The sequence below is a fragment of the Rhinichthys klamathensis genome, unplaced genomic scaffold, assembly GCF_029890125.1.
Source record: "Rhinichthys klamathensis goyatoka isolate OS25496 unplaced genomic scaffold, OSU_Roscu_1.1 h1tg000197l_1, whole genome shotgun sequence".
Classification (NCBI taxonomy): Eukaryota; Metazoa; Chordata; class Actinopteri; order Cypriniformes; family Leuciscidae; genus Rhinichthys; species Rhinichthys klamathensis.
The window spans coordinates 382,359-407,111 of record NW_026606723.1 but is presented as its reverse complement, the minus strand read 5'-3'; the positions used below and the strand labels follow the sequence as shown (position 1 = coordinate 407,111).

Sequence of the window (24,753 nt, the reverse complement as noted above, 5' to 3'; positions counted from 1 at the left end):
GCACTTAAGCATTGTAAAAAGTTTTGAACAGACTTTTAATTTTCCTATTTTTTTTTTTTTTTATGTGCATAACATTGCCAAAAAGTTTAGATAAGATCTAGTGTTGCGAATTAATCATGATGACATTTAAGGGATGTCATTGCACCATATTAAAAAAATATAATTATATTTACCTTCTGTGTCTTTCGTGACTTGTAAGCTCTTGAGTATCATGACAAACACCCCCACTGGAACTCCCCTGCACTTCAAAGTTAGTCATCGCATTAATTATTTACATTGACTTTTCAGACTGACAAACATGTTTTTCTTTATACGATTGTTTGGGAATAGGTATTTCCATAAAGAAGGGGGGGGGGGGGTCAATCAATCAACTTCCCTTCAAGGTTATTATCATTAAGTTAAACTAATTTTTTATTTTTTTTAATACATCGATTGAAATAACACTTTCTCCTTTTGGTGTTTTATTTCATCAGATAAAAAAAAAATATTATCTGAAGCCGAAATCATAAAAATGGAAGCTTTAAAGTTAAGTTCTGCCAGGAAGATTCAATTGCTACGTCACTTATTACCTTCTCATCTATCCAATCGTGTCTAATACTTGTGGTATAAAAGGCCGGTACTTACACATGTTTGAGTTCGCAGATGCTGACGCTTTCATTTACCTCCATCCTCCCCACCACCACCAGGATGGTCCCTTCCTATACCACCCAGGGGGTCGGCTGCGCCCCTGCCTTCGTCTTCAGGCAGGAAAAGCAGAGTCCGAACCCTCGGATTGCGAGCCATGGACGGGGCCTACGCCAAAGAACTTTATTGCTTGCTGGGCTATCAATAAATGTATCTATTGTTACAGTATTTATTCTCCCGAGTCTTTCTGGTAGAACTGTATGTAGAAACTATTTTAAGGATAAAAGGGAAAAAGGAGAAACAACATATTGTCATTTCAATGTTATTCAGGTCATATGTGTAACAAACTGCTTCGAGACACAAGGGTTGAGATCCAAATGCAGCTTTTAATGATGGGGCAATCCAGACACGTAATCAAATGTACAGGCAACAGGTCAAAACACAGGTAAGCAGTCCAAACAAACAAAACACACAAGGTTGGGAACAAGGCAAACAGGTAATCCAAAGGCATGGGCAGAGAGTCCAAAAACCGAAATACATGGAACCAGAGAAATGCTGAGAAATGTAGGGCAACAACATACAAGACTTCGCAGAGAATGAATTAGTGTAAATGGTTTAAATAAGCTGAGACTGACAAGGTAATGAGACAAAGGTGGATGCAATCAGGGATGATGAGTCCAGGCAGTGAGTTATGGGAAATGTAGTTTTTATGAGGGAATGACAATGTCCGGGGTTGAGTGCCCTCTGGTGGTAATGACGGGCACTTTCACTGATGATCGTGACATAGCCCCAACACTATCATCCCTTACAATTGTTTTATTTACCGGTAACTGAATACATCACAATAAGCTAAAACACATGCGCAGGTTAGTTTACTTCCTGAACAAGTGCGCACCCGAGTCCGTGTTGCTTTCACATTCACGCGAACCGCGGCACGGTTTGGGAGCAACCGAACTCAGACCACCTCCTCCAGGTAGTCTCGGGTTCGGTACCCCAGTGCGCACCCGGGTCCGCATAACAGCGTTCACATTAGCGATTTTGCATGCGAACCGCACCCTGTTACGAACTAAACTGCCAGTGTGAACAGCATTCACCGTCTGGCTCCGAAGCGAAAGACAAAGATGTGACGCACCTGCTGCTCATTAAATGCTCCCGCTGCGAGGCAGAGCAGCTGTTGCAAATTATCGCATGTCAATGTGCATTGGCTCGTTTAGTTTACACTCGAAGTGGATTGGTCTCTCAAGCGAGATCTCCATTCTGTTAGATCATCTCTGATGTACGTCGAGAGTGACTGACTGAAGGGGAACTAACTTATTTAGCTAGAAAAAATTCAATTAGAAAGGAGGATTTTGATAAATATATGCACTATTGCATATTCATTGTATTTCTACTTAATCTGTAAGCTACAGTATTTTAATGTATGTTTGAATGGATCCGTCATGACAGCCATCATAGGGTTACATATAAAAAACCAGTAGAAATCCCTTTTGCCCATTACTACACAACTGCTTGTGCTATGCTATTTATAGTCAGGCAGTTATAATAATCTTCTATATTATTGTGTGCTATTGTGGCATGCTTTGTGATGCACACACACAAACCAGCCACTGGGATTCTGTTTGATGGTACATAAAATGTGATGCTCTGACCTCTCTGCCTTAAACAACCCATGTGAGGGAAGCGTGTACTGTAGATTTGCAGTTACAAGGATCGTTGCAGTATTGCAGTGTTACTCTATTCAGTGTTCTATAACAGCATCTGTGGTTATACACTTTTGAAAATGTCTAATTTTAATGAATCTAAATCTAACCTCACTCAGACTCTTTTGGTGTTGGATAAAGATGCACCAATGAAGGCTTTTTTGCTTGTGACCCCATGTGTCATTTTCCTCTATGTCAACGGGGTCATGCTCTTCACTTTGAGGAAAAAGACTGTTTTTCAGGAGACATCCCGCTATATTCTCTTTGGTCACATGCTTTGGATCGATACACTGAATCTCATTATGAGTGTAGTGTTGTTTATGTGTGCTATTAGTAGGATTTTAATTATGAAAAATGTCTGTCTTGTTCTTCTCATGGCTGCAACAGTTCTCTATCATGTCTCTAACTTAAATCTGGCTTTGATGTCACTGGAGAGATATGTGGCCATCTGCATCCCTCTCAGACATGCAGAAATTACAAATTTTGAAAGAACTCACGTAGCTTTCAGTGTTGTTTTGATCTTGGGTTTCATTAAGTCCCTGTCTGAGTTGATTATTTTCTATTCCATTGATTCTACAAACATTGCAATGAATTTGTTCTGCTCAAGAACTACTCTTTTCAGACTGCAGATATATAAGAAACTTGATATAGCTTTCACATGTATATTTTTTGTCTTAGTGACTTTTGTTATTATCTTTGCTTATGCTTCTATAGCAGCCGTGGCTAAAACAGCCTCCTGTGATAAAATGTCTGCCAAAAAAGCCAACAAGACTGTTCTGTTGCATCTAATACAGCTGGGTCTTGGGGCATCATCCATCTTAGTTGGAGTTATCCAAGAAGCTATTTATGTTTATACTGACTATATGACTTCAATGAATGTGATGTATTTTTGCTTTATAGTGTTTATAATTTTCCCTAAATGTCTAAGTCCTCTTATATATGGCATGCGAGACCAGGCCTTTAGATCTTTATTTAAATACTACCTCACATTCGGTAGAGGTAAAGTTAAAGTTAAACCAGTTATAATAGAGCAAAGCGTTTAGCAATGGTTAAAAAATGTGCACTTAATATGGTACCATATTTAAATATATTGGATATGTTCCTGGACATTGAGATAATAATATGAGATAAAAATGTTTTGTAATTTGTTGTAAAGATGTACGTTGAATCAGACTAAAATCAGATTAAATATGCAAGCATTTTGGCATGTTATAACCTTTTTGACAATCTGTTTGTATTATTTTCCCATAGTAAAATGTAATTCCCAATGTAATTGCTATTTTTTTGTAAAGGACTATGTTTTTACACTCTTTCTGGTTATGTGCTGAAGATTATTACAGTTGTCATTTAGATTATAGTCATTTTGTACCGTTTTGGACAAAATTAACATCTAAATGAACTGAGTAATAGCCTGTTCATTCACTGATTCACTTGTTTGAAAAGTGAGGGGGGAAAACATGAGGAACAAAAAGTGTTCATGTGGAATGAAATGCTTCTCTTTTTGTCTTTTTGTTATTTGCCATTCTAAATCACTGACAGATTGTTTTGCAGGAGATATTATTTAATGTTTGACACCCATGATGAGACTAATATATTCAACATGTTAGCACCCCTAAAATGACCCTTAAGAAACCCTGTTTGTCAAACATCACATTAACAAAATTACATGGACAAAAGAAGCCAAGGAATATTTACTGTGACCATTAAAGGGAAAGCAAAGGATTTAAACAAGACTCAATAGCAGTGTCCAACCATGTTGCTGTTTGTTTGTTTTATCATTTGTGGCCTATTTTTTCATTAACAATACATTCATTAGAATATAATAAATAAATTAAAATAAACAATGCAGAGCTTTGAGGAGTACCATAATTAGCAAGCATTGTGAAAGTTTTGAACAGATTTTCAATGTTCCTTTTTTTTTATGTGAATAACATTGCCAAAAATTTTAGTTAAGATCTAGTATTGCAAAATCAATCATGATGACATTTAAAAGATTGCACCATAACAAACAACATCATTATATTTCCCTTCTGTGAGTTTTTAGAAAAGGAAGTGCGTCTTGAAAGCTCTCGGGTATCACGACAAACACAACGTTGGAACTCCCCATGCTTTTCAAAGTTAGTGATCGCATTAATTATTTACATTGACTTTTCAGACTGACAAATATGTTTTTCTTTATACGATTGTTTGGGAATAGGTATTTCCATAAAGAATAACAGAGACAACTAAAGGTTCACTAAAAGTCTTCAGGGCCTGAATCCTTCACAAACACAAACACTTTTCTTAATGAGAGGTTAGTCAGGACTCTTGAGTCTTCAGCTCTCATGATCAATAGAAATGACATCTGGACAAGACTCGCTCATATGGCCTAACTTTTGGAAATCAATTTGATAACTCCATGAACAAAAAACATCTGTGTCTGCCTTCAGCGTTGAATCATTAACTATAACTAAAACTTTATATGTGAAGACCTCCGATTCAAAAGCCTCTAAAAGCCACCTATGTCAAAAATGAGATAATAATATTAAGTGAATGCTCTCCGCACATAGTATACACTCATCAAATACTTTCACTTCAAACTCACTAAATCCCAGCCGCAGCCCATTCAGAAATGTCGGTAGGCTACTTAGGTAGAAACCTATAGGCTACATAGGAGCCTGATAAAAATGTTAATATTAAAGAAAAACGTTAGGCGGACCTAGAGGCTTTTGCATCTATGCATCTGAAGTCTTCATTATATATATATATATATATATATATATATATAGGTTAATATGAATATATAATCACTTGAAAGTCTGTCTCCCTTTAGTCTTTATTTAGTTAGATAAAAATAATTCTCTAAAGCCTTAATCACTATTTTAAGGATAAAAGATAAAAAAGATAAACGACATCTTGTCATGTCAATGTTATTCAGGTCATATGAGAGGGTTGATAAAGGTTACAATGATCAAACCAGAAAACACTAGGCCCTACCTGTAAAACAGGATCAAGCTTATATAGGCCTAAATGTCATGGCATTTTGTTTAGCTATGGTGAAAGAAGTGTGCTTGCAGACCTGGTTGTGGCGGTTATGACTGCCAAAGAGATAGAGAAAATGAAACTAAATGGGCTAAAATCATATAGATCACTATAAGATATTGGGTTCTTGATTAATGGTTATGTATGGTAAACCATTAGGTTTAACAATTGACAAATCATTTAATAACGAGGGTGACAGAAAATATGTGTATAAAGAGCGTCATTCGCTAAGGATTCGGTCATCTTAAAACGTGTATAAAGTGCGTCATTCGCTAAGGTTTCGGACGGTCATCTTAAATATTCACAAGGCTTGCCTTGGACCTCAGGGTGCAATTCTCTGTCAAAACCGACAGAGGGAGATCGTCATCCTTCATCTCAACAAGTATGGCGGCGTACAGAAGGAAATTGTTCGCTGTTGGACTGAGGTTGTATATTTTTAGCTGTCTCATTCTTCAAGATTGTTTAATTTCATGAAACGTAGTCTTAGTGTATTTGAGATTTCTGTACAATCATCAATAATGGAACAGCAGTTGCCGTTACATAAACATGTTGTGTATATTCGATCAGATGTTTTGGCTGGTGTGTTACATTGCTGGAACATATTTATTATTTTAACTTTCTAAGATTATTTAATAGCTTACTTTCCGTTTTATTTTAGCCGGACGTGTTCAAACTGTCGTGTACGTTATATTAAGTGTTGTCCTTTAATTGACTGTTTCTGACCTGAACTTTGCCATTATGTTTTGTGTAGCTGTGCTGCTTCCTTGATGAACAGAAGCTCCTGTCAGAGCAGCCCCAGACTGGCTCTTCTGCCCACGCTCATCAGGAAGAACTGGAAGACGCTGAGTGTCACAGGTGCTCTGTGTGCTGTTCCCTTCATCCAGGTCTGCACCATCACAATGTGACTGGAACATTCACTGTGCGATTAGCTGCTAATATTTAATAAACAAGTATAGAGTTCAAAAGATGTCGTAATTTCTGATAATTCACTATCGTTTCACTCAGATATGTCACAATAGGGAAGAAAATTATTGCAACTTCATTTTATGGCAGCTTTTAAAACTGTTGACATTTCAGGTTTGACATCTTTTAAAGGCCCCCTAAAATCAAAATGTACGTTTTTAAGCTTTTAGTATGAATACGTTAGCCTTAAAGTTATGAATAAGCTGGTGTGTTCCAAAACAATGACAAAATTTGCATTTAGGAGATATAAGCATTCAAAACTTAAAATCTCTCACTTCCGCTAAAATGGATCATGGATTTTTAAGACATCACCACAGACTTCAGCTTCTCATCACATCTTCTGTCCAATCAAATGCTCTCTAGAATCTAAAGTGTCCCGCTGCTTATGCTATAAATACCACCTGGCCAAAAAGGCGTTGACACGTCACGGAGCAATAGGTTGGAGATGTGTGTTTGGTTGCTCAAACGCTCGAGTTTTATTCCATTTTCCAACTACACGTTGGTTAAGAATGAAATGTCTAAAATTTATTCACACCTCTACTATTGAATCCATCAGCGCTCGGATTCACTTCAGCCCCTTTCACACAGCGATTCCGGAAAATACACGGATAAGTGACCCGGGATTTGACCCGGGTTCGTTTGATTTTGGTTCATTCACACTGCCAGTGATTTTCCGGAATCAGAGAGTGTGTTCACACACAACCCGTAAAAATCCCGTAAAGACACGTGACATCGATGTGACATGTAATGTCTCAGCAGCGTCTTAAGTTTGCTTATGAGCTGCGATTTCTCTCTGGAGAAACCACGCTTGTTGAAGTCAGTACCTTGCCTAATCCCAACCCCGCCCCTAATCCTACCCCCTCTTCCACAACTAATCCTAAACCTACCAATGCTAGGGGGAGTAATAATTTGGCGGGGGTCGAAATTCGGCACAACACCGGGACTGAACACGGCAATGTTACAAGGTCCCCAACCCGGCATCAATCCCGGGTCGTTTTTGCGTTCACACAGAAGGCGTTGTGGCAATTTCCCGGGATCAACGCGCTGTGTAAAAGGGGCTTTGGTAACGCTTTATATTACAGCCCGGGAAGTACTGTGTAATTATGAGGAATTTACAGTGTAACTTTCTGTAATTATAGTGTACCTTTAAAGTACTTGGATGTAAGTATAAGGGAACAATATGTAAAGTTTGGGGAATAAAGGGGGTAACAACCAGTAGAATTAAAAAATATATTTATACTGTAGGCCTAAGTATTATAGAACTAAGGGGTACTTATTCTACTTCTATTATGATACAACAATCTTACATTTGGGAGCAATTTAGCGAGAACATACACTGTGTACCCTTTTGTAATAATTGTGAACCAATACATACTGCATAGTTGTTGTTGTTTTTTTATAGCAAAAGTGCAGATGTTTAAGTTTGGGCTTACATGTTTCAAGGCAAGAAAAAGTAAGACTATTGCAATTTTAAATACTGGGAAATATATCTGGTTACAGGGTAAGTGGTGCTTGTATAATAAATAAAGGTTTCTGAGTCAGTGATATAAGATTGTGCATATGCATTTTTATTGTACTTACACCTGTAACTACATGGAACAAGGGGGTAACAAGCACCACTTTAATTTAGGGCCCGCAATGTCACACTTACCCTGTAACTACATGGAACAAGGGGGTAACAAGCACCACTACATGAAACAAGAGTATCTTTCCCCAATATTTAAGCAAAAGTTGCAATAGTTTTCATTTTCAGTGCACTTTTGTTAAAAAGATTACTTTATAAATGCATAGATATGTACCCTGTAATTTTTAAAAAGCCTATACAGTATGTACTGGTTCACCATTATTTCAAAAAGGTACGCAGTGTATGTTCTTGCTAAATTGCACCCAAATGTAAGATTGTTATATCATAATAGTAGAATAAGTACCCCTTAGTTCTATAATACTTTCAGTATAAATCATTTTTTTTTAATTCTCCTGGTTGTTACCCCTTTATTCCCCAAACTTAAAATATTGTTCCCTTATACTTATATTGTAAGTACATTATAGGTACACTATAATTACCGAAGGTTAAGTTGTAAAATCGCTTTAATTACGCAGTACTTTCCGGGCTTTAATCTAAAGCGTTACCGGGGCTTTCCATGGTGCTGTCAAGTACGACTTGCAGTCTGTGAGGTAAACTAAACGCTATTGGCTATTTGAAAAGGGGGAGGAGTCATTCAATATATCCTTAGCTTCCTGTTTCAGTGGAAATTACGTCAATGCATCATACTAAGATGAGCGTTCCAAGGCACTTTAGTGGGCCTTTAATAGGGAAATTCAATCTGAATTTTATTTAATGTTGAAAATATTAAAGCAAATGTAAAGCTGGGTTGATATCGCATCTGAATAAAACAGCATAAAACATCTACAAAAACCAACTTTAGTCTTGCACATCTGCACAGGTCATCAATTTATTAATAGTGGCCTACCAAGGTGAAGGCTCATGAATATTAATTAGATGGCATGAATGAATGGCTAGGAAGATGACCTAGTAATGTCAACACATCTAATTAATATTTATAAGCTCAGTCTTCACCATATAATGACTTTACAGTCTGCCATTAAAACTTCTTTAGTGTTATTTTTTTACTAAATTGGTATCTGAAAAACCTCTCACTCTGTTTTCTTTGTCTTGTTTAGAAACCAGAAGGTCTGTCTCATGAAGATCTGGTACGGAGAGCATCGTCTCTGGTCACTGACAGTGCTAATACTTTCCTCTCACAAACTACTTTAGCGCTGCTCGACACCCTCACAGGTTATGTTAAGGTAATCACAACTATTAGAACAGTGGATTGATGCTTTCGTTTTCATGATTAAAATTTAAAACATGATTAAAATTACTTGTCTTGTTTAGGCTATAAACAGTCTTGTGACATTACACAAGCGCTATGTGGCTTCCATCAGCAAACTTACTCCTGCAGAGGAGAATGCTATCTGGCAGGTCATCCTCGGCCAGCGTCAGGAGGTAATGACTTGGAAAAACAGAGTTAATGTTCACAAGCTTTCAAATTAGATTTATCCTTACAGTATTAAATTGTAGTTGTGTTTTTCTGACATTATGGTATATAAATATACCTTTTAATGGAATTGATTGCAAGTTTTTCTTATTTAATTAGGTAATTGACAGGAGAAAGGATTACAAACGATTTGAATCCTGCTGGATGACTGCCATCAATCTCTCAGAGCTGGCAGCAGAGGCAGCTTTCAATGCAGGTAAGTGCTCATTTTCTGGAGTAGGTGTTTAAAGGGTTAGTTCACCCAAAAAAGAAAATTCTGTCATGATTTGCTCACCCTCATGTCGTTCTAAATCCGTAAGACTTTCCTTCATCTTCGGAACACAAATGAATGAGAGCTTTCTGTCCCTCCATTAACAGTCTACACATCTACCACTTTGGTGCTTCAAAAAGTTCATAAACCGATCGTAAAACTAATCCATGTGACCAGTGGTTTAACCTCAGTTTTATGAAGCGACACGAGTGCTTTGCTTGAGAAAAAAACAAACATAATTTACCACTTTATTTACAAAATATTAATCTCCAACAAGCGTTCACGAGAGCACCACAATGTGCGAGGGCAGACATTGTTGCGTGAACATACCATATTTAGTCAATAAAGTGGTAAATTATGTTTTTTTGCGCAAACAAAGCACTCGTCGTCACTCTATAAAATTGAGGTTAAACTATAGGAGTCACATGGATTACTTTAATGATGTCTTTACTATCCTTCTGTAAAACGTGCAGACAAAAAGCTCTCAGATTTAATCAAAAAGATCTTCATTTGTGTTACAAAGATGAACGAATGTCTTACAGGTTTGGAACAACATGAGGGTGAGTAATTAATGACAGATTTTTCATTTTTGGGTAAACTATCCCTTTAAGGCTATTAAGTTAACACTGCTTTAAACAAACTTAAAAATATGAATAAAAAATAAATTATTAAAAATATTATATAATATGTTGTTATAATATATATAATATATATAATTTTTTTAAATTATATTATATAATATGAATTATATATATATATACACACACACATTCATTTATACCAACAAAATACATTTAAATCACGTAAAAAACAGCTCTTTAAGATACCAATTGGAGGTTACCACTTTTTAGTGTTAAACTGTACTTATTTGATTAAAAATACAGTAAAAAAGTAATATTATGTAATAATATTACAATTATAACTTTAAATATAAATACAATTACATGCAACAAATAAATATTTACTATTTTAATATATTTTATAATGTCATATATTCCTGTGCTGACAGCTGATTTTTTAGCAGCCATTACTCCAGTCATGATCCTTCTGAAATCATTTTAATATGCTGTTTTATTTTATTATTTATTATTATTATATTATTTTATAGAAATGTGTATGTTTTCTGTATTTGGTCGTCGTTTTAATACCCTTTTTAACTTCACTTGTGCATTTTACATTGACTTTTTAAAAATATGGATTTCAAAAACGGAAGCACAGAAGAAAACTCGTCCGGAGTTTTACATCAATCAATCAATGACACGTCCGGTGACAGTGAGCTGCATTACACGCGGGATAGAAATGGTGGCTACAAAAAAAGCTCTAGTGTTAATTTTTGTCATGGCTTGTCTTGAAAAACAATGACAATTTGATAACCGTTGTAGGAGAAGTCTCACTGCAGGACTGTGAGTCAAATCTTCTGACACGGCTGTCTTAATCGGCTGTCGGTGAACATGTCAAACTAATGATCAGAGACTTCAGATTTTAGCCTTGGTTTAGAGGAATCTTTTAGGATTTGCAAAATTGTCTCAGACGGCCAAATCGTGACCAAAATTGTACTGTGTGAACCCAGCTTTAGTGTAGAGACTCATTGACATTTGGCACCTACTGCCACTTGGTGGTCATGTGTTGGATTGCGCTTTTAGCCACATGTTGTAATAGCCTAACCCTGTTTGTCCTTTCCAGGGGCTGACCAAGCTTCTGTGACAGCACAGAGCAGTCTGCAGGTCGCACAGTCCCAGGCGGAACATTTTCGGCAGCTGATGCTGAAGGCTGAGAGAGAACTCAAAGACTCTAAAGCTGAGAACAGTGAAAGGCTTCAAACCCTCAGCCCCGGAATGGAGGATGAGGACATCCCAGATGCATATCTACGAGAGGACTAGTCAAATCAAGACCTTTAGCACAGCTTTAATGTATCTTGGACACTCTGAATCAAAGACCTCTACCATTATTGAAGCACAGAATTGTATTTGTACTTGATTAATACTCCCATCTGCAAGTTATTTATTTGTGTATGGATGTGGCTCAGGACAAATGCTGTGTAGTGTGTTACAAATCTGTGATGCAACCAAGATAATTTATGTAAATTAATATACGTATTAAATACAAGGTATCAGGGTAAGAAATGGGACTTGATAGATAAAGAGTCACTTTCCAGATTAGGTGCTTCACATTTGTTAGTAAATGAAAAGTGCAATTACAGTTTAATTGAATGGATTTAAATTTAAACTAGTTTTAGATTTAAAAACAGCCGTTTCATAAATTTGATTAAACTCTCTCTCTTTTTACTGCATGCACAATATGTGTGATCTACAATTACAGACATATTCTATCCTTGTGATTTCTTAAAATAAAGTGGCAATTATCTGTTTTAATGTGAATTTCTGTCTGTCTGTTTCTTATGTGATATTTTTATAGGTTTTTAACTTTTTTAACCATCTATTAAAATGCAATGTGTAAAGACCTCCCTTCTAGAACAAAATTTGTAATAGCACTAAAATATATTCACTTCTGTGTCTTGTTTGTCCCATTAATTTTCTCTTGCCATTCTCAACAAAAACAGTAATGAATCTATCGTCTGTTTTTCACAGTCCACCATCCAAACACTCATATTTATCTCCACCTGTTGTGCACATCCATCATGTCAGTAGAGATGTTGTCTGCCTGCCGTTCAGAGTTTTCTCTTTTCACTTATCACTTTTTTAGTCAGCTCTTCAGAGCCAAGGTCATAAGTCATTCCTTCGTCCTTTCAGATCTTAATCCAAACAGATTTATTGATGGTTTGCTGCAACAAAGAAATATATATTTAAGGAAAGGCTATTTAATATTACTCAAATGGCTTGGGTCTATAAAAAGACAAAGAATCTTAAGATTCATTGTTGTCCTTATGTTTTCATGATGGACAAATAGAGTGACAGAAAGTGTTAACGCATAGGTCATGCATTAGATGTCTAAATGTAGGAACCGTGGACACAAATATAACAATTGTTTATTACTTTTTTTTCTTTGAATTGGTTTTAACATGTAGATGAACATTATTTATTTATTTTATAACCATTTTTTTTTTTTTTTTTTGGTATGTCTGTTTTTCTCTTTTTGAGAAGGGAGGATCTTCCCAAGAGTAACAGCCAGAAGGAGGCAATATAGGACAATATACAGTTGGCATGGTCTTCTCATCTTAATGGGTGTAACACTTGTCTGTGGCATGTAGTGGTGTTAACCTCAGACTATGTTCCAGTCTTGATTGATTGATTGATTGATTGATGATAAATTTCAATGACTGACTGACTGGCTGACTGGCTGGTTGGTTGGTTAGAGAAGAGACCATTTGGGTAAAAAATATTTAAGAACTTTGGGAAAGAACTTTTCTTAATAATGTTTATTTTAAGTAAATTCCTTCTGCTATTAATTTATGAACATTATACTTTTTTAATGTGATTTGTGAAGACCTCTCTTCTGACCTTAATTTTCAAAATCATTAAAGAATATTCCAAATTGGAGGAAATGTACAAGAATTCTAGATATGATTGATAGATTACAAACATGCTGAAAGGCCAAAAGTGAAAGGTCATAAATAGTTTTTCAAATACAGATCAAATATGACCTACTCAATTATGAAGTATTTTTTGTAAAAGCAATTTTTTTTAACAAATGAACTAAACTGAAAAATAGCATTTATTATGTTTGTTTAGCTATTCTGGACAATGTGGCAAAGCCTGGTTTCAGCATCAAAAACAATGTGGTATTTATAGTGTATTCTTTACCAAACATTGGTCAAAGTGACATGAAGACAATAGAAGAGTCAAAAACACTGTTCCTTCCAAGTCGTCATTCCAAAGACTCTGACATCTTCATGGGAAACAGCTTGCTAAATGGACAAAGTAAACTCAGCAACGGTTTATATAACTTGGTTTGGTTTTATCCTATCAATGTCTGCCCTCTGCGACCATTGTAAGGGAAATTCATCCATGACTACATGAATTTGGACACTGGATGATCCCACTTCAGGACTTCACTAGCATGCCAGTGTTGACTGAAGACTGAAGTAATTTGGGGTTTGCTGGACTAATCAAAGGAAAACGCATAGTCGGTCCAGACAGCAAACATGCCGTTTTTGATCTTGCACTCTGTATTTATAAAGTAAAAGACTTGTTTATTGAATCCAAAATAAAAGAATGAGAATAAAAAAGAATACTTCACATTGAGTGATGAGGTTGAACACAAAAATGAGACTGAGAGCATGAATGAAAACAAATGCATAAACAGCTCCTCGGTCCTCCAGCCGGCATTAGACACCCTTCATTCCCTGCAACTCTTCTATGCATAAGTGCTGGTTACTGCCATGCTATATGATGAAATTAGGCACATGATTTATTTTCCGAGCGGAGCTGTTCTACGTTACTTGTCTAGGAAATGTTTAAAACTGCAGCTTATGAAATACTGTAGTGTATTTACTTGAGTAAACTATAGAGTGTTCTGCAATGAGGGAGTTAAGTCAGGATGTGTTGGTACAAAAGAGAGTGCACCAAGCCTCCTCTTTTAAGGGTCCTTGAGGACTCATGCAACATTCCGGAGCAGGCAACACCCTGCGCTTCCCGGTTTTAGAAAGCACAAGGGTGAAAAATATATTTTTCAGGGTGTAAAATATACTAAAACATTAAAGTGTTTAGGAACATCTTTCAGGCACGTAATACTTGATAAATGGCAAAGCACTTTACAGAGTTTGAAAGGACAGGTTTGAGCAATTACATCTCAAGTGTTTTAAATTATGTCCATTTGTTCTGATTCCAGGACAACCTCTGGAGCAAGATGAGGACTAGGTTATCACTTGAGTTCAGGATACATTACCATTTGAATGTTGCCATGGCATCACATCATTAGAGACACAAACCCTCTTTGGGGGAAGCTTTCCCAGTAACAAGTTTAAAGGCTTTTGTTGCTATCTAACAAAAATGTCTGTAAATTAGATACTTTTTTATTTCTTAATTAGGCTATTTTTTCCATGACACTGGTGTTTTTTTCCCGCTTACATTTTAATCACAGAAAGGCCAAGTCAAAGGTCATGAGACGTGTTGCAAATACTAATATCCCAAAATTAGATAAAATGATTCCTAATCTTGTGATCTGCTATCCAGCTTATAATTTTAAGTCATAAAACATAAAAATACAGATAACTCTAAAAAAAAGTTGTTTATTAATAATTTAGTTTAATAAGTTATGAATATACATTAATTTGTTTTTTTTTTTTACTTTTTTTTTTTTAAATAAGACTATTTGTATAATCACACACACACACACACGCACACACACACACACACATATAGTGTGTGTATATATATGTAAATACTTTGCTCTAAACAAGGCTATGTTTATATCTAAATGCCATAAACTACACATAAATCTACACCAAAACTTTAACTTGACCAAAAAAACAACAAAAAAAGAATCTCTATAGTCAGAACCTGCCTTGCTCATTCTACATTTTCACTTTAATACACAGACACACATCCAGACAGAGAGAGAAAAAAAAAACTTTATCGATCCCCTGTCAGACATTAGAAAGAACTGTGGGATATACATCAGAATTAAGTTATTCATCATCATAAAGTTGTCAGTCACCCAGTAAGTTCTTCTTGAATTTTTTAATCACTTGGAGTACCTCATAAATAGTCACTCTCTCACTGCCAGGTGAGACTGTGTGCCCAGTTTTCCTTCAATGTTTTTCCTCCTTTTCCAAATTAACAAATGGTGAAAGAATGAGTTAGAAGGAAAATTTGCTTTTAGAATAATTCTAGTCCAAACAGTCAGGTGAAAGCAAGGTGAAACACAGGCACACATTAACAGTAGATGAAGAAAACATTCAATAAAAATGTTCATAAATTTCCAGAGTCTTAACAGAACATTATTTTCCAATAGGCATCCCTCACATTAAAAAAACTAAACTCGCCTGCGTCTAACAAGTAAGAGAGAGGATTTATTGCTTGGTTCATGGATTGTCTTAGAAAAAACTGTGTCAACAAACAACAAAAAGGGTTTTAGGGTTTAGCCGGAGGAACGATGATGATGGGCCGGATTCTTTGTAATCCAAACCTTCTGGATGCAGATGGACAAAACCACTGCTGAATGGAAGGAGTCTCTTGGTTCATAGGCTGCTGCAAAAACCAGATCCTCAAGGAACGAGGCTCATTGCTTCGTTCAGAGAGGTTGTGGGAGAGTCTGGGGATCTCTGTCTTTGATGTACTGTTTTCATGGAGGAGATATCAGTAACAGAGTGAGCTGACTTTATTGATGGTGCATTGCGACTCCTGGGAAATCGTTTAGACAACTTTATAAATGGGAAATCTACTGTAAAGGCACTCTTTTATTATAATTATTTTCCATGATCAAGCTCTTTTTGAGTTATTTTCTTGCATGCTGTGATCAACAATGCCCTAGAGAGAAAAAAAATCAGGTAACAGGGGGGAAAGGAGTGGCATAACTTTTCTTTCTTTGTTTTCCAGCTACCATACAAATAAATGGTTGAGCTAAAGCTTACCCTGGGTGGATTGAGACAAGACAGAAAGTCGACAAATTGCTGATCTGGCATAAATGGGGTGGAGTTATTGGCCGCCCAGTCATTTGTTGTTTGGTAGGATTAGCTTGTTAATTTCTATATGTCTCAATCAGACTCAGACTAAGAGGTAGCATTGGGGTGAGGGGTTTTCTTGTGTGTGTGTGTGTGTGTGGGGGGGGGGGGTGTCTGGGTGGATTAGCATGCAGGGGGTACGGGGATTAAGCCTGAAGCTAACAGAAAATTAGTGCCTAGTTGTGGGACTGAACCAACAACTGGGAAAATATCTGATGACGATCCCAACTTGTCTTTTAATGTTCTGTTTTAAACTCACAAACAATACACAAGATTTTGATTACGATTAAATTAGTCCTAATTCCTTTCGAGTTGTATAACAGAAAAGTGAAAAGACACTTTACAAATTTGATGGAGCACGGCCAGTTGGTGGCGCTATAACAAAAATACACTTTAAAATGTCTCTGGCTGCATCCAAAACATCACATACTTCCCTACATAGGCGAAATAAAATAGGCTATGTGACATAAGATGTATGTCCGAATCACAGTACTAGGCAAAAGGATGACCTACTTCCAGCGAGATTCTGAAATGCATGGACACTTTACTGTCCCATGATGAGAACACAGGAGAGGATTTGTGAACGGCGGTGAAGCGATGCAACTGACGCTGTAGGTCACGTGATAAGAGCAACATGGCGAATCTATAGGCCTACGTCTAGTCCAGTCATTTTAATCCAAAATGTGACAAAAGGTGAAATAAAAAGTGTTTGGATCAAAAAATCTAATTACGTACACAATGCACTCAATGCCCATCCCATCTCTGCAATAATAATTAATAAAGGCTGGTTTCTAAAGTACTTCTTCCTGTATTAATGTTCATGGGTAGCCTAAATGGGTTCCATTCAGACCTTAACATTAAGTCTTTTACTGTTATATGTCAACAAGATTCAAAAAAACATTTTCACCTGCTATACCCAATGTTTAGATCTGTTTGGGTAATTATTCAAATTAGCTAAAACGTAATTATATTATGCACCGTTTGTCCATGTTAACAAACAATTAAAAAAAACTTGTAATACATTTTTTGTTTGTCTTGATGTAAGTAATCAACTCAGTGATTTTCATGATGATATCTAAAGGTTAAAATTTGTACACTTTTCACGTGAGAAAAAGAATAGACGTATGAATTTGGGTCTTTTTCGAAACGTTCCCCTAATGGGATTCTTCGGGGCTTTTTGTCCTTACTCAGGACATATTGAGGATACAAAATCAGTTGAGTTTGCTTCTGTTGCAATTTGTTCAAACTTTTTTCATAAAATGACTGGATTAGTCCAGATTACAATCAGTCATACACACATTTCATATATTGAACATACTTTTTTAGCGGTTGTGAAGTTATTACTTATTCAAAAATGTTTCTAGTCGAGTAGCCTATGCGATTTCAAATGCTGCCATCGTGATATTGTAAGGCCTATGACTGGTTTGATTTGTTACGCATTGTATGTCTATTGATTTGACACATGCTGAATTGGGAATAGCATACTGTTGAGTAGCCTAGTAGGCTAGTACAATTCAGGCAAAGGCTTTTGGCATTAGCCTATATGAGGAAAATTTAATTCGCCAAGAAATCAAAAATAAATGGACCCTATTTTCTTTGTTAGTGCACATCATAGTCTTGTGGTAAACAATTCAGTCCTGTAAATTAATCCACAAGGTCACCAGAGAGAAGTCTGTCGTCGAACGGATGTTTTGATAAAAAATTACGAGGTTCACTCAGTCACAATACGATTAATGTATAGGGTGGATTTTAATTTCATGCATTCCCAAATCTATCAACGTGTTTGCATGCATTTTTCATTCCGATTGGACAGAAAGTCGCGCTATAACAGTGAAAACGTGAAAGTGCATATGCCGTGCAAATATAAAAATAATAATAAATTTGCAAGAATGTGTGTTAACAAATCTCGGTAAAAAAAACAGTTAGTGTTTTATAATATGAACAATCTACTAAACCTCCGATCATTAAACTTTCAGCTATATTTGACCATCCACTTTTGTCTACATCTTGTTTTACAAATATCGGTTTGCATGGACTGCGCTTCAGGTGAGACACACACCCCCATAACGGAGAGGCAGAGTGGTACGGTCCAGACTCAGCCTTTTCCCTATGGAGTTGTTGCTGAGGAGCTTTCAGACTGAGTTTTGGAGAGAACGAGAGCGCGGGCGGCGATATGGCGCTGACAATGACTGCCCATTATCTCAGGAATAACCCGATTCATCCGGGACTGAATTTTAGAGTCCTGCTCATGCTGTCATTTGTGTCAGGTAGGTTTGATCATGCCTTATTTGCTTGTGTCGTGAGAGCGCATGCCCTTGGCAAAGTTTGGGGGAATCCAGCGGTCCGTCGAAAGTATTGAGCGCGTGAACATGATGCCGTCCAGGTTCGCGGACAGTCCTTCAAAACGCCACTATGCAACGGCGTTTGTGCCACGAAAAGTTTCTATAACTTCCCTGTAGCCAATTACATTTCGGATGCCTTTAAAATATTTCCTCTGGAACCCAATCTTTCCGTCGTAATTATCCAAGACCGTTATTTTCCCCTTAAACTACGCTGATTCTGTGAACGCAGGAATCTCGCACGAGGACTGAGATTCAGCTGCCATGGAAACATCCGAGTAGAAACTGAGAAACAAACATTCGCTATGTTTTTATATATAAATAAACATTTATTTTTAGCCTCAAATCTTTAAAGAACAGTCGGATCCTCGAAGCAACCCCCTGACATTTATGCTGGCAGTGGAATGCTAGTTATTGTTTGCCAGCTGGTAATCCATGCCAAATGTTGCGCTCTTTTTTTTTTTTTTTTTTTTTAGCGTGCAATTGTGGCCGTAGCAGAAAAATAGAGCGCACTGAAATTTGCTTCGTTTGTTGACTGAAAATTAAACTGTATAATGGACTGAGCCATACGTTTGCTACCCAAATCAGACGAGCAATTCCCATTTTCTAGTACGTTAACTTGATCAGAAGTATTTTGTGTAATCCAAAGTGACATTTCCATTGTTTGGCGCTTATTTGTTTTTGCACTTTGCTGGTTAATGACTGTAGGAAAGGCCTATCTGCTGAAAAATCCCATTTAAGCACGGTAAGTTACCTGGTTTCTAGCTGGTCTAAGATGGTCATACCTGGCAATGTTAAGATGGATTTTCCTACAGGCAAAATGCTCGGTGACAGTTAAACTTACTCTGTCTCTGTCCGGGTGCTACGAGCACACCTGTCGCGACCGCAGTTGCCTTCTTTTAGCAACGGGCTTCAGCTGTGTTGTATCATTTTGCAGCTGTAGGGGACACATGCAGGCAGAGGTCAGACCACAACTCGTGCACTGTTGGGCGGTATCCATAGTGACCGGTTTGTCTGCAAGAGACACCGTCCTCGCCACCGATCGATCACTCACTCACTCAGCTGATTCAATCGTTTTCCTGCCTTGTATTCCCACGCCGCGCCGTATTCGTCGGGACTTGGGAAGAATTGCCTTTTTTTGTCTGTGGCATGCATTTAAATGTTAGTCACCATGATATCAAAACAATTTTAATGTAATATTTCAGTATTTATTATAAATTATTTATCCGCACACATCATTTAATTCATGTTTCCTCATAATCTTGCAACATCTCTTCTCTGATGACGTGTTTACTGGCGCGAGGGCGGGACAAACTGTCACTCGCATCACATCTCAGCAATAGCAAACAACGATCCAATCAAATCCCGATGGACAAAATCAAGTCCCGCCCTACATTCTTTTATTTCCTCAAGAATCCGTTTATCTTGGATGTACGTCACATTCACAATAGGGAAGAAAAGATGTCTGCAACTTCGTTTCATGCCTACTTTAAAGTAAATATTTGGACTGAGGTGAGGTGGGATGTTTTAAAGCTTTACTTGTCTACTTTTATGTACTAACTTAGTTTGGACTTAGCATTTTTATTGGTCTGAGAGCAAAGGTCGTGACGACTTTTCCTTAGTGTTTTGTGATTTATAAACATTTTAAATATCCTGTTTATTGTAAGGAGACAAATGTCAGGCCAGACGTCCTGCTGACGCCAGACCCTGTGTCCAGCAGGGTCGGCCACTGCGTCTCCTGTCCTCAGGTTTGTCCAGACATGGTGTGGTTGTTAGCTGCACTGCAGTGAGTGATGGCGGCAGGGGAACGTGGAGGAAAGAATAACAGTTAAAATACCACACAGGAGCTGGGGATTAGCCCTGGCATTCCACTCTGTATATCCCCCGCTCCATCCCTCCCTCCCTCGCTCCCGTTCTTTCTCTACCTCTCTCTCGAACTCCTCTTCGCTCCATCTTATTCATGTCATCTTAATTGCTTTTCTTTCTCTGTCTCTGTTGCTGTGTTCCATTTTTATCCCTGAATCAAATTGGCTGGTTAATAACTTAGACTTTAAATTTTCTCTCAGGCCTTTTTCTTTGTTAAAGACAGATTTTCTCCACGTGTCTTGATATTTCAGCCAGGTGATATCAGTATCTAGACTTTTTGTATAGATATCATGGGACTTTCTATGAATATGATAGCCTACACTTTGGTGTCCATTACTGAACATGAGTTACACATTCTATGTTTTTGTAGAGGACTATTCAATTTCGTAAAGTATTATCCAACATAAGATCAACAAGTTTGAAGAGTTTCAAATGCATCAAATGTCAGTAATAAGAAAATGTTTGTGTCCCATATCAGGGGTCTTGACCTTCCCCAACATATTCAACTGTTAAAAGCATGTTGCAGTGTTATAATAAAAAAAAGTGAAAGTTACATGAGAAGTCCAAGTATGGTAACCCCACACTTGGAATTTGTCCTCTGCATTTAACCCGTCCAAGTCAGTACACACCCATTAGGAATAGTGAGTAGTGAACACAAACACACACTGCAGTGCAAACCGTGGACATACTCCCGGAGCAATGGGCAGCCGTTTTGTCTGTGGTGCGCGGGGAGTGATTGGGGGTTAGGTGCCTTGCTCAAGGCAAGGGCACCTCAGTCATTTCCTGCCGGTATTGAGACTCGAACCTGCAACCTTCTGGTTACTCTCTAACCATTAGGCCACAACTGAAATTGTTGATTGGATGGATGCAGATGTAGAAAAGGGGTGTGGTTTATGTTGATGAGATGATTGGAGAAGTCTGGCATACATCACTATAGATAAGTCTGGCATTCCACAGAAAGGCAGTTATCATGTTCTGATTAAAAATTACATTGAAAAAAAAAAATGCATGGATTCACAATAAGATTAATTACCATGCATTTAGAAAATAGGGTAAATTTCCAGTTTGTTTTTTCTTAAGATCCTATTTTGTATCCCATTTGTGAAAAGTACCATAAATTCTGCATGAACACTGCTTTGAGTATTATAATGTTATCATTGTATCACACCACTTGCTAGACCTGAACAACTATACTGGAAATAATGAATTAATGAATACGGAAAAATATAATTTTCTGTTTTATCGTACTGTGTCAGCCAAATCCGGTTTCCACCAATAGGGTGCTGGTGCAGTTTCCACCACAGAAAATCAGCACTGTCCTCGGTCCTAAATTCATATTGGTCCTGGACCAGGAACCACTAACATCAGAGGTTAATAATAGTATTTGCAGTAATATATGAGTAAATTATATAAATATATTTTTTCACTCTTCTCTTGACTCTCTTCAATTTGATCGATAAAAGCACTAAAAGGTGATGTGGAAATTGAAGCATTAGTGGTATTAAACACAATCCTTTCAACACTCTCAATCTCTGTGTATTTCTCTAGAGCTTAAATCACTGCTACCCAGCCCCCTGAGTGCTCACTCTTATCGGCCCTGTTTACACCTGGTATTAAGATGCGTTTTGGTCGATCGGATCAAGCAGACGAGGGAGACGGATACCCGTTTACACCTGGCATTTTAATCCGTCTCCTTTGTCCACTTTTTACCACTTCTGTCCTGATTTCTTCGAGGGGAGGGTCTGTTGTTTTTTGTTTTGTTTTTTAGAACTTTTGATCTAATGGACAAAATAAGCTCACACAACATATGAACACAACCAGAGATGACGGAAAAACATACGGAGAGCAGCAGCTTTCGTTTCTGCTCTGATAGCCACAAGACGATGCCGAATGCTGTGAGTGTGTGTTAGAAATTAGGAATGGTGAGAGAACAATGTGCTTGGTACGTTTTTCGTCTTCAAACCAAACTTGGGTCTCCAGCCAACAAAGTTTAAGTCCCATCTGGCTAGCACACTTCCCATAATGTTTACGCATTAACTCAGTAGGTGGAGAGTAGGTGGTCTTTTGTGGCTGTTCGAACGCATTTGACCACATGAGCGTCCACACTATGAGTCTACAATCTGGTCAAATACGTTTTCGCCTACCCAAGTGGTCGAAAGTGGACAAGCTCAAAATATTTTAGACCCCATTTACACCTGTCTTTAGCGTCGTCTACTTTTGATCCGATCGACCAAAACGCATCTTAAAGAGATAGTTCACCCAAAAATGAAAATTAGCCCTGAAGTCATCCTAGGTGTATATGACATTCTTCTTTCAGACGAATACAATTGGAGTTATATTAAAAAATGTTCTGGCTCTTCCAAGGTTGATAATGGCTGGATGACTTAAGAAGTCCATTAAAGCACATCTATTCATGATTAAAGTGCTCGAAATGGCTCTCCGTGGGTTAATAAAGGCCTTCTCAAGTGAAGCGATGCGTTTGGGTAAGAAAAATATCCATATTTAAAGGTGCCCTAGAATGTTTTTTTTTTATAATGTTTCCTGGGTTTTCCTTATAATGTTAGTATGTTTTTTTAGATAAAAAATAATCATAATTTAGAAATAAATGGCATTTTTCCTACCCTGCTTTTAGCCTCTGATTTGAACACTCTGTTTGAAGGGGCGTGTCTGCTGTGGGATTCAGTGTAACCGCGGCCACTGCTGTGATTGGCTGACATGCTTGCATATGAAATAGCAACGCATTACATGTGAAACTCTCTCCCGAATACTTTTACTACTGCTATTATACGTTTTTACTATAACAGCTATCGAGATTAACGAATCGTGAGATGTTTTTAAAGTATTTAGATCTATTCCCATCACATAAAATGTTGCCGTGATGAGCATTGAGCAGATGACAGTGTGTTGATCGCGAGAATGAAGATCTTATCATTGCAAAGCAGTTTCTGCACTCTCTCTGCTTTCACCAATGCAAACACGATGATGTAAATACAGTAAGAGCTTCGTTGTGCAGTAACGTGCGTCATTGATTTCATAACGAGTTTGGCAAGTGTCCAGATAAACTCGCGCTGTGTGGAAAGATTGTTCTTTGATCGCTTTCTGTATATCATTTATTCACAATTTAAATACGATTATTTTCATCCTACTAAAAGAAACGATGTGAAGCTGATATTTCAGTCACTGGCTTGACTTACTGATGCATAAACAGTATTTAACGATTTTGAGAGAAAGATTACCTGCCTGAACTTGAACAATTAGCCTACACATCAGAAAGTGTTGCTTGGTAGCTCGGTCCGAGGCCAGCTCTGTATTTGCCCAAGTTGAGGAAACACTCGGTGAAATGTTTGGAAATTTCCAGAGAAAATAAAATTAACCCATTGTTTCTTCAGAGGCTCAGATGAAGGAACTAAAAAATACTTTTGTGTTCATGTGTACATCCACACTGAGCAACTGCCATGCTTCGGCTGCGCTGTTCCGCCTGGCATTGAGGGCTGGCATTATGCAAATATTTGGAGGCGTACATATTAATGATCCCGACTATTGCGTCACAGTCGGTATTGTGTGGAGAACCGACCGTTTTTCAGGGGTGTTTTTCATAAACGTGAATTAAATGAGAACGCGAAAACAGTCCAGTTTGAGATTCACTCTATGTCATGTCCATGCACTGAACTCTTGTTATTTGACAATACCAAGGTAAATTCAATTTTGAATTCTAGGTCACCTTTAAAACTTTATCGACTAAAATCGACTAAACTACGGCAGACGGCCGTACGCATCGACTTGCGCCAAAAGAGTAACCCTTGAACTTGACGTGCGTAATCAAGCTTTGAAGTGCCAGGACATTTTTTTAATAAACTCCGATTGTATTCGTCTGAAAGAAGAATGTCATATACACTGAGGATGACTTCAGGGTGAGTAAATCATGGGCTAATTTTCATTTTTGGGTGAACTATCCCTTTAATACCAGGTGTAAACAGGGCCATCAAGACAGAATTGATAAGGCTGGCAGTGCATCTGCAAGAAAGATCCATCTGGAGCATGATATTATTGATCTTGTAATGCTTGTGTGTGACATGGAATATGTGAGGTAAAACAAAGTGTCCGTCCACAAGACCATTAAGGTATCAATGCATTGTACATGTTGAGAAGTCTTAGCCAGGTTCTTTATTCATTGTTTATTCATGAATCACCTACGAGAAACATGCATGTTCTGTGGTATAGTTGGAGTAGAGATTTCCACACTTTGGCACTCCGGGTCACACTGCTTTGGAGCAGGGTTGAATAATGAATGACCTCTTTATTTAGACCC

General features: G+C 37.5%; 3 protein-coding genes across 4 annotated transcripts in view; all 3 read left to right on the top strand.

Annotated features, from left to right (window-relative positions):
- Positions 1-2,404: 2,404 nt before the first annotated feature.
- On the top strand, positions 2,405-3,367 carry LOC130096557 (odorant receptor 131-2-like). Its single transcript, XM_056263104.1, has one exon. The coding sequence runs from the start codon at positions 2,405-2,407 to the stop codon at positions 3,365-3,367; it is 963 nt and encodes a 320-aa protein (XP_056119079.1).
- A 2,274-nt stretch (positions 3,368-5,641) lies between these two features.
- diablob (diablo, IAP-binding mitochondrial protein b) lies at positions 5,642-11,995 on the top strand. Its single transcript, XM_056262947.1, has 6 exons — positions 5,642-5,770; positions 6,097-6,229; positions 8,991-9,116; positions 9,205-9,315; positions 9,467-9,563; positions 11,301-11,995. Exons 1-6 carry the CDS (start codon positions 5,730-5,732, stop codon positions 11,495-11,497), a joined length of 705 nt encoding a protein of 234 aa, XP_056118922.1. The 5' UTR covers positions 5,642-5,729; the 3' UTR covers positions 11,498-11,995.
- Positions 11,996-18,337: 6,342 nt separating this feature from the next.
- Positions 18,338-24,753, top strand: part of nectin3b (nectin cell adhesion molecule 3b) — a 66,014-nt gene continuing 59,598 nt past the window's right edge. Inside the window, exon 1 of one of the 2 annotated variants that reach the window (XM_056262937.1) lies at positions 18,338-18,506. In XM_056262937.1, the coding sequence (XP_056118912.1) occupies positions 18,413-18,506 (94 nt within the window). In that variant the 5' untranslated portion in view covers positions 18,338-18,412. The remainder of the gene's footprint in view (positions 18,507-24,753) is intronic. The other variant, XM_056262936.1, reaches the window with a different exon arrangement.